The sequence below is a fragment of the Sinocyclocheilus anshuiensis genome, unplaced genomic scaffold (assembly GCF_001515605.1).
Source record: "Sinocyclocheilus anshuiensis isolate Anshui unplaced genomic scaffold, SAMN03320099.WGS_v1.1 scaffold659, whole genome shotgun sequence".
NCBI lineage: Eukaryota > Metazoa > Chordata > Actinopteri > Cypriniformes > Cyprinidae > Sinocyclocheilus > Sinocyclocheilus anshuiensis.
In genome coordinates this window covers 593,782-604,431 of record NW_015549698.1, presented here as the reverse complement: position 1 = coordinate 604,431, position 10,650 = coordinate 593,782, and the positions used below count along the sequence as shown (strand labels likewise).

The following is a 10,650-nucleotide window of genomic DNA, read 5'->3' as shown; positions in this document are numbered from 1 at the left end:
TTTGTTTAGACACGTGATACTGCACGCTGAACAGAGAAAATCCTGCCGCGCCATTCACATAGTTTTCCTTTAAATTACATTATATTAGTCCCGAATCGTTGTTAATGTACATCATGAATTGTGTACTGTGCAGTTTCAGCAAAACGTTTGTCTTTCTGTGGCTCTAATAAAGTCTGTGTGCTTCATTTATAGAGCTATAATATAGGTCGCGCTTTCTCTTTCCGTTTGCTCTGTTTTTTAAACACCAAACTTCAAACTCATCCATGCCAAATTGTTCATTCTTGAAGTAAACAGTTTAGTGATTAAATAAACTGTTTTAGACCGCTGCTCAGGTTGAACGCGACGCGTCCGGAGTGTGTGTGATACCAGTATTAGTCACATTTAAATGCAGACTCAAAACTAATCTGTTTAGCTGTACATTTACTGAATGAGCACTGTGCAACGTCCGAACTGATTGCACTATATTTTATGTATAATCGTTTTCTATTCTTAACTGTTTTAAATTCATTTTAAACATCTTAAATCCATTTTTTAATCATTTTCAAAGTTTTTAAATTTCTTGTTTTATTGTTATGATTGTTTTTTTTTTCTTTTCTTTTATGTAAAGCACTTTGAATTACCATTGTGTATGAAATGTGCTATATAAATAAACTTGCCTTGCCTATTACTATTATTATTTTATTTTTTTTACTACTACTACTACTACTACTAGTATGGTTCAGTACTGTTTTTGTTAATAAAGCACTATTTTAGTTTTCGTTCAGTATCATTTTTAAAACTATCGGTTAATTAATCGGTATCGGCCAGTGTGGTCCAACCTAACTATCGGTATCGGCAAAATCCACTATCGGTTGACCTCTACTGATTATAATGAGTTCTATAGTATTTTGTCGTGCCACTCGTGTCCAGTGTAGTCACGGTGTAACATTGGTTTTGCTTTGTTTCACAGAACTAATCGTTGCCTGGGTTGCGTACGTATGTGTGGGGCGGAGCTATCAAAATAGGGGCGAGACCCTTTTGGGGTAGGGGCGTGTTTGTTTTGGTGATTTCAAATGTCAACATTGGCTACCAGAGATCGCTTACCCCACCTTTAAGTAAATGAGTGACACTGTGACTTCACAATATCCAGAAGAAAAGGCAATGTAGTCCAAACGAGCCGTGTTTGTAGTTCTTAAAAAGTGAATATTTTCCTTTGGAGTGGACTTTGAGCTTTGTAACCTTGCATATATTTTTCATGCTCAAACAATAACATTAAACACTAACTAAAATAAAACCCCTTTCATTTTTGTCTAGAGTACAAGAAAAGCTGCCTTGTCAAGGCAAGGCTAGGCTTAGAAACGAAACTAACAGCTGCTGTCAGGCAAAATATTCACCTTCTCCCATTCTGCATCAAGACAAGATCTGAGGTGTTTGAATGTGGAATGCAAGCACACCGATGGGCTAAAATGTAAAACATGCTGACATCCTTGGTCCGAAAGCGTCAACACCCTTGCACATCTTTTGCTCGCGATTAATGCCTCACTTCCCAAAACACAGCTAATGCAGATCAATTGGATCCAGTTCTGTGGTGTTTGGGTTCGATGGCAGGCAAAGCCATGGATTTGGAGAGTCCAGTCCTCTTATCTGTATCAGGCAGGACTAGGCTGTGCCAGCTCCTCCTGGTCAGGTGTTGGGATCAGCAGTTCAGGAGGCATTATTGCAGGGGTAGCCAACCCTGTTCCTGGAGACTACCATCCTACAGAGTTCAGCCCCAAACCTGCTCCAACACATCTGAGCTAGTCAAGGTGTTCAGGATTACTTGAAAACAACATGCAGGTCTGCTGTTTCAAACTGAAATATGCAGGAGAGTGGCTCTCCAGGAGCAGCATTGGCTACCCCTGTGTTAGGAGCAGTGGTTCACAACTACATTTCTGGATCCATCCCAACATGTCTCCCTAATCAAACACACCTGATTCCAAGAGCTGAAATCGGTCTGTCAGACAAAGAAGACATGCAAAATGTGCATTGTTGGGATGGCTCCAAGAACGTGGTTGGGAACCGCTGCATTAGGAGGTGTATTTCCAGCTGGTGAAACAACAGCAATTTCAATTTATCACGTCCCATTTTAGACTTGTGTAAAAATACCTGCTGTTACTCATACTCTGAATCTCAAATGTACTTTGGGAAGTGGAACTGAAACTAGAACTGCACGATTAATCGAAATTAAACTGGAATTGCGTTTCGACAAAGGCAGCACAGCTTGTCAGTGAAGCACAGTTCTGTGATCAGTAGTAAATCTCCACCCGAAGGCCAGAGGGCGCTCTTGCGTTGAAACTTCAAATATGCATTATAAGGTAATGCACGTCGTTCCAGGAAATCCCATATAGCGGTATCTGAATAAACAGAAGATTGAACTTCATTCAATGCATGAAAATAGCCACGGAAGCTGACATGGCAATAAAAAACAATATCAATATCGGAGTTCTTCAAGCCTTCTCATGTATTTTCTTTATAATAAAGTACAATTATAATGCAGTGCTAATCGACATAGCCTTTATCACTGCGTAGAATACCATGAAATAATATGTTACGTTCCTCATTTTGTGTAAGAAGCCGTCTCACAGAAGGATTTTATTTCAAACACTCGACTGACGTTATGAAGGGAGTTTGGAGTAAAAACATGTTATTAAATGTTGTCTTTTGGACAAGAGGTTCATAAATGCTTCTCATGTTTGGAAAGATGTTTGACGCGTGTTGATCATTTACTACTCAAGCATTTACTACTGATCACAGAGCCGTACCTCACTGACAAGCTGCAAATAACAGCTTTCGCGATTTCATAATCGCACTAAACAGACTGATTAAATCGCAATTTCATTTTGATTTCGATTAATTGTGCACCTCTAACTGAAACTCTGGTCTACCATGGCATAATCCACAATCTCTCAGTTAAAGATCCCTATTTACATCTCCCCATCCAGCTTCATTACCAGTTTCCCTTTACTCTCATTTTAAACAGTCTCCCTTTTGGATTTCCTTTGGCTTCAGGGCTGTTTACAAGGTGCATGCTGTCAGCTCTCGCTTCCCTGCAGCATCAAGGCGAATCCCATGCTTCCGTTCCCAGCTGTTGACAGACAATGTGTGACGCCTCCGTAACTCATGTCACAAAGCAGGGTTTTATGCTCAATCATGACAAGTGCCATTCTTTTGCAGACTATCCAGTATATCTCTTTCAGTTAGACTAACAGCATGTCAGCTTCTCCCACCACTGTCACAGCACAATGTATTTGATGCACAATAGCTCAAGTGCTGCCAGTTAAACTTGTCCAATATATCACACTGTTAAGTCCTGGAGGCATTTTAGCCACAGCACCACCTGTGGTCAGACTGGGCATGTTACATCTACACCCCTTGCAGTTCTGCCTGACTGGTAGAGGCCTGTCAATCAAGACACAGAGGCCATTAGTAAGAGTGACGGGTTGGAAGTCTATGTTGATTAAACCCCGTTTGCATAATACAGCTTCACCTGGTCTTTAAAACTTGGTTTCTCCATTTGAGCCATTGACTGAGGGGGAGAGTAAATTACTTTCTTTTTTATTATTTTCTTTTTGTATTGGCCATTGCCAATAAAATTGCAATATGTGTTGGTGAAATGCATACTGCCTGTAGTGGGTTCCAGGGAACCTGCAAGTGCATGCGACTGCATCCTGCTGCTTTACTGACAATCTTGTTGAGGCAATATTGTAAACGGGCCAACTGTTTTGTCAACATTTGAATCTTGAATCAGCATTTGAAACTTGAATTAGCTCTTGAATTAGCTCTTTCTGTTTTGTTGTGGAGCATTAAACCGTTATGCTGCCTCAGAAGCATGTCCGAAATCAATTTTGTGAGGTGCCTTCATGCGCAAACGCTGCCTGCGAAGTCATTGCTGGATAAGGCAGTGAGGCAACAAGTCAGCTGCCTAGGTTTTCGGATGCAGCCATTGATTGGCTGTAATTTACAGCAATTAAACAATATCAAGGGTATAATGTAGTCAGTAGTGCCTTCTGGTGGTTTGGAGCCAAAGAAATAGAATGCTGGTTAAAAGAGTATTCCAAAGTCAGTATACAACACAAAACAATAAACTTAAAATATCTGTAAAAATTATATGAACGGCTTAGTAGCTCAAAACTTAACTTTTAACAAAAGAATTAATGTAAGGGCCTTTATAAAATGACAATATATCTATTACGCTTCACATTTCTGCTTTTAAATGCTCCAAAAATTATATAAATTTATATAATTGTATAAACTGGAGACTTCAGAACTAATGGTCGATGAAAAGACTTCGGAAGAAATCATGATGTGCATACAGAGTATATAAGCTCTAATAGTTTTGTATTTCATTTGGAAACCAAGGTCCTAGAGTCTACTTTCCAGAAGGCCAGCAATTCACTAAAAATGTTTTTTTTATTGGTCTTATGAAGTATTCTAATTTGTTGAGATAGTGAATTGGTGGGTTTTTGTTAAATGTGAGCCAAAATCATCACAATTAAAAGAACCAAAGACTTAAACTACTTCAGTCTGTGTGCATTGAATTTATTTAATACACGAGTTTCACAATTTGAGTTGAATTACTGAAATAAATTAACTTGTCCACGACATTCTAATTTATTGAGATGCACCTGTATACTACATCGTTTTGTGTCGGTTTCATGGTTTCGTGTGGACGCAGATATTTCTTGAGACGAGGGGAATAAAAAAGATCGGATAGGGAAAGCTCTGGCTTCGTGTGGACGTAGCCTTAATTTCAAATGAAAATTTGCTGGACAGACTATATATTATATATATTATAATGTCTTGAATTTTGTATCAACAATTCAGCTTTCAGTATCAGAATTAAGTATTTTTCAGGCCATTTAGAAATGTAATATCCGCAAGTTGCTGTTATTGTGAGAAGTTGCTGGTTCTCCTGAGATGATGCTCTTACAGTTACTAGGCACTAGTGTTTGTATCCTCTCCTCATCATTAGTGTTGCCGCTGGTAAACAGCTTTGATTATTGCAGAGACCAATACGGTGGAAAGTGAGAGGGTTGTTTGGATACTCTGACCCATAACAACAGTACTTTCATCCCCAATCTTACACTGAGCCTTTTAGAGGTACAACCTCCCACCATGTAACGGTCCTGCTGGCTTAAATCCTGTTTCCTGGCAATGCATCCGTTACTTTGCCTCATTTTTGTCTTCCCACGCTTTAGTTTCTCCAGATTTGATTCATCGCATACAGAATGTTGACATGAATGTGTAATGAATGTGCTCATAGTCACATGCCACATATTAGTGTTGTGAAGGACATTGTTTTGTTTGATCTCTTTTTATTGAACATGTTTTTCTTTTTCTTTTCTTTTCTTTTACAGTTCTTATAATAAGCTTACGTTATAATAAGTTTACTAAGTCCAGATTCCAGAATGTACTGTATTCCCTCATTTTCTGAATTTTCACATCAGCCAAACTAAACTCATTTAGGTCACACAAAATGTATTATTGTTGTTATTATTTTAAGTATTCTTAGATGAGTTGAACAAACACCTGGATTAAAAAAATAAATAAAAATCTTGTTGCAGCCTCCCTCACTTGTAAGTATCTTTGGATAGAAGCGTCTGCTATAAATGAATGACTGTAATTTAAATGTAAATGTAGTCGTTAATGCGAATGAGTGCTGGAAGTTGTATTAAAGCCAACACATCCTGATGACCGGTCTTTGTGTATGGAAGAGCTATTTATCTAAGTTTAATAACAACTGTTACAATTATATTCTCAAAGAGGATTATAATGACAGAATGTAAGGGATTATTGAGTAGTTGAAGGACAGTTATTTCACAAAACAGCTTGTAGAGTAAGACAATTAAATATATAGTGCTTTAAATGTATAGTATGTAGCTAATAACTAGGCAGAATTCAGTTTTCGTTGCAGGGCTCTGCTAAACAGTCGACTGATTCAAACGTACAACTATAGAGTCATTTTGAGCAGTTCATTGAAAGTAGTGGCTCATAAGAGTAAGAGTCAAACTACGCTGTTGGCACTGTTAATTTGTTGAGTACGTGCTCATGACAGAACTGCTGCTTTACTGTGATCAGAGCTCCATACTTTAACTGCTTTAGATCTCATTTACATCACAGACAAATGTTTGCTGATTGGTCTAGATGTGCGAAACCACTGTTCACTTGTGGTAGCTCACCAGGTTTACACCAAATGACTAAAATCTAGAAAAATGAACGGAAAATATTGTAGTGGAACAGTGAAAAGGACAAATATTGAAGACAGGACTACATTGCTCACCATAACGTAACTATTTCCATCAGCAATTCTATGGCTCTGTTCCAAAACCTAGAGAGCTGCCTACATAGACTGCATCTTAAAGGGATAGTTCAGCCAAAAATTTAAATTCTGTCATCATTTACCAACCCTCATGTTGTTTCAAATGGACTCGAGGCGTAGAGGGACAGAAATCTCTCAGGTTTCTGTAAAAATATCTTCATTTTACCACTTCCTACAGTAGAATTCGTAAGTGAACACTCGTAGGTGAACACTCCTCTGATGCCTGTCATACGAAATGTACATATATATATATATATATATATATACAGTATATTTTAATGGAACAACCTTTAGACAAAAGATTTTTTCAAAAGTTGTTTTTTTTTCTTTTCTTTATTGTTAAGTATCATATTTGATACATCAGGCTTTCATGGCTTATATAGTGTGATTTAGTGAGAATATGGAGCTCATACTCAGAAGAAAAACCTCAGTTTTATGAAGAGGAAAAACGTATAATGCAATGCAAAACAATGGCACTGAGATGATTGAGATGATGAACAAATAAAATCATGTTTCTAAAAATGATGCATGGATTATCAAGTAAACACAAGATGCTTCATTAAGATCTTTAAAGTAAAACTATCAATCGGATAACAGAAGGCATGTAGTATATTGTGTGCAACAGGATTTTCATCAGTTTTGATCAGGTTAAGGATGATCCAGTGGGTTTATAGGGTTAAGACAGTACATAGGCAACTCAGTAGGTTTGGGAATAGAGACAATTTCGCCAAGATACGGTATAAATGCTGATGCATGAAGTCACTCTTTTGGGTCTCATTGTTTTTTAGGGCGCCCTACAAATTGGTGATGCGTTACTGTTGATAATATGTAGCATTCATTTTTTCTTTATAGCTAATAAAGGAGTATATTATTTTTCTCCTGCATTGTGTCATAAAGGGATTTGTCTCTGTGTTTTTGGCATCCCTGTAGAAATATAAGCCGGGCAGATGTGATGACATTCTGAAGTGGAAGCCGCCCAGCCACAACTCGGTCGATTTCAGACTCAAGATCACCAAAGTCGGCGGGGAGGGGTGAGTCATCGTCGCCATGGCAACTGCATTCACTACGCTCAAATCAATGCTAAACATCAGCACAAATCCGTACAAACTTCCCACAACTCACACGGAGACCAGTGTTAATGTTGACAGCAAATTTTGATTTAGTTTTAGTCATAGTCTTTTGACTAAAATTACATTTAGTTTTAGTCATATTTTAGTCATCTGAATTTTTCATAGTTTTAGTGTAGTTTTAGTCGACTAAATATCATAGGATTTTAGCCGACTAAATCTACAGTAAATTTAGTCGGCTAAAATCTAATGGGTTTAGTTACAGTGCATTTATTAAGCATTTCTCTAAAATTTCCAAACTCATTATATAGGTTTGATATTAAGGTTTTATCATGATTTAACTGCAGTGACGCAACATGCCTTTATGCTAAAATTAAATAAAACCACTTCTCTTAAAGAACAAGAACATGGTCTTCTTTTTAATGAATTCTCCCTACTGTTTACGTTCACTTAAGACGTAATTAACTGTGTTTTCGTGAATACTCGTCAAAACGGACAATTTGACATAATTTTGTGTGTAATTCTCCGTTCATGTGACGCAAAAGAGTACTCACACGCTGTGAGAGGCGCTTTCTGTGTGTGTATCTTTCAGTGTGTGCGCTCAGAAAACCGGACCGAAATGAGTGCTTTCTTGCGTCGTCAGATTTATCCATATGTCTGCTCTTCTCTTACTCCCACATATTGACATTTTTGAACGTTTTATGCGACGTGCAGCAGGTGTATGTTAGCTTATGTCCCGCCGGTTCATATGTACGCATCTGATCTCCGAACCACGTAGCAGATTCGTTCTGAATGAATCTCTTCCCAAATCGTCCAACATTTTCGTCTCGTTTTTATTCGTTGGCGAAAATGTCAATAGATTTACGTCATAGTTTTTGTCATTCAAAAAGAGTTTTAGTTCGTTATCGTCTCGTCGTCGTCTGTGAAAAAAATGTCGTTGACGAAAATTATGATAAATTATTCGTCAACGAAATTAACACTGACTGAGACAGAGTCATCCAGGAGGATTTCTCCTGTGTCTGTCTTTATCTCTGTGTATGCGCTGATGTGTGAGCGATTATGAAACATTCAGCTCGGTCGGAGTCACACGCAGGTGGTTGCAGCATTAGCAACTTTTCGAGTCGCTACTTTTCAGAACATAATACGCACCAAAATGTGATTCATGAGGCCCGTTCCTGAGCAGACTGGTGGCTTTGATTATGTGCGGCTTGACATTTCTCTCAGAAGAAACGTAGCAGAGCATAAAGTGTGAGTTCTCTAGCGTTCCTCATTTACGCCTCTCTCGACCCATCTGTCCACTCTGCCCAGACTCGAGATTTTACTGTCCTCAAATGAGCCGGGCTTATCTTTTAAATGCAGGCGGTCCAGAGGGAGAGTGCTGACCCTTCTGCAAGGACTTTCATGTATAAAGCAAATGTTTTTTATTTCCATGTGTGTAAATCTCGTTAAGAACGTGTCCAGGTTATATTTCACAATTTCGAAAGAAGAAAAAAAAGTATTTTATTTTTTTGCATTTTCTTGACAATTAAGCATGTTTGCCCCCATAACTTATTCCTTTATTATTAGGGGTTTTAACGGTACACATATTTGTACCAAAAATTTTCGGTACCGGACTTTCGGTTCGGTATGCATGTGTACCGAACAAATATAGCATTGTTTTAGTCACTGCACGAGTGGAACTTCATTGTGTCGTTACTTTTGAAAAGAAACAAAATCTCATCTTTCAAATTACGTCAATTATTTTTTTTTTCAGGAAACTCGAACAATTTGACGCTCTTTGATGTGGCGCGACAGATCCCTGTATAAATGCCTCAGTTCAAACTGCGAAGCGTTTGTGTACCATTACACCTCTATTTATTATATATAGCAATGATTTCTTTTATTTTACTGCTTTTGATTTTGTGATGATCAGAATTATCATCAATAATTTTTAAAAGCAACACGTCTGGATGCAATACAGTAAAAAAAAAAAAGAAATGGGTCAGAAATTTGCTTAATTGTTGTAGTGCAAAATATGATTCATTTTTTTTAATATGACTGGGACATGTTTTCATGAGGTTCACCCATATATTGTAGTGCTTGTTTGTGTTTTGTATTGGATCATCCTTGTGTATAATTTTCTGCCTTGGGGAAGGTACACACAAGATGTGTTTCTGCTAAGCAGCTAGACGGCGTGCAATGGAACAGAGCAGAACACCACGGTCTCGTGACATGTTTTAGGAACCAGGCTTGTCATCACCATTATTTTGTCCATAATTGCGATATTATTAAGACATGAGACTCCAGGAACGAAAACCGCAACAAACAGCAGAACAATTTGCAGAATGTTTTAGAAAACAGACACGATGAAATCCATTTCCATCAACCCTGATACATTTTCATGACATCTATTTACAATTTCTCACACCTCCCTTGTCATGAACACTATTCACTTCCAAAACAACAACAACACAGTGAGCCACAGCAAAAGAAAATATAGGTACGATAAGCTTTTTCTCACATGATGTAAGTAACCTTTTTTTGTATAATGTCAGTGCCATTAACAGACCAACTTTTTTTAAGCTTATTTATAGAAATGTGTCTATTGTGTAAACTTTTAAGTTTAGTATTTATAAAGAAAAGGTTTAATACTCTCTGTGGATAGGAGAATGAAACGGCAAATACAAGTTTTTACACTAAGCAGCATTACACTCAAAATAGAGGTAAAACTTTATTTTAGGGTCTCTTAACTAGTTGCTTATTAGCATGCATATTACTAGAATATTAGCCATTTATTAGTAGTAATTAAGCACATATTAATGCCTTATTCTACATGACCTTATTCTACATCCCTAATCCTACCCAATACCTAAACTTAACAACTACCTTACTAACTATTAATAAGCAGCAAATTATTAATTTATTGAGGGAAACGTCGTAGTTAATAGTGAATAAGTGTTCCCTATTCTAAAGTGTTACCAATAAAGAAGCAAAAACCATAACCTCTTAACTGTTACCCCCTTTTTTTAAACATAGACGTGAAAATGCACTAGCCAAATACTCAACCAAGTACTTGTACCAAATACAAATAGGTTGTAATTCATGAATGCTTTGAAATAGAGACCTAAGGTTGGTCTCTTTTTAACGCAGATTATTCTGTAAAGTATTTTATTTTTTAATGCAAGTGTAAAAAAGTTATAGAAGTTTAAGTTTACTGTAAATAAAATGTACTGTACTAGAAAAAGGATTTACATAAATATATATATA

At 37.3% G+C, this 10,650-nt stretch overlaps 1 protein-coding gene across 1 annotated transcript in view; it reads left to right on the top strand.

Annotated features, from left to right (window-relative positions):
* The window catches only part of rngtt (RNA guanylyltransferase and 5'-phosphatase), a 116,733-nt gene that overhangs the window by 78,173 nt on the left and 27,910 nt on the right, over positions 1-10,650 (top strand). Inside the window, exon 13 of the mRNA XM_016449830.1 lies at positions 7,268-7,368. Within this exon, the coding sequence (XP_016305316.1) occupies positions 7,268-7,368 (101 nt within the window). The remainder of the gene's footprint in view (positions 1-7,267; positions 7,369-10,650) is intronic.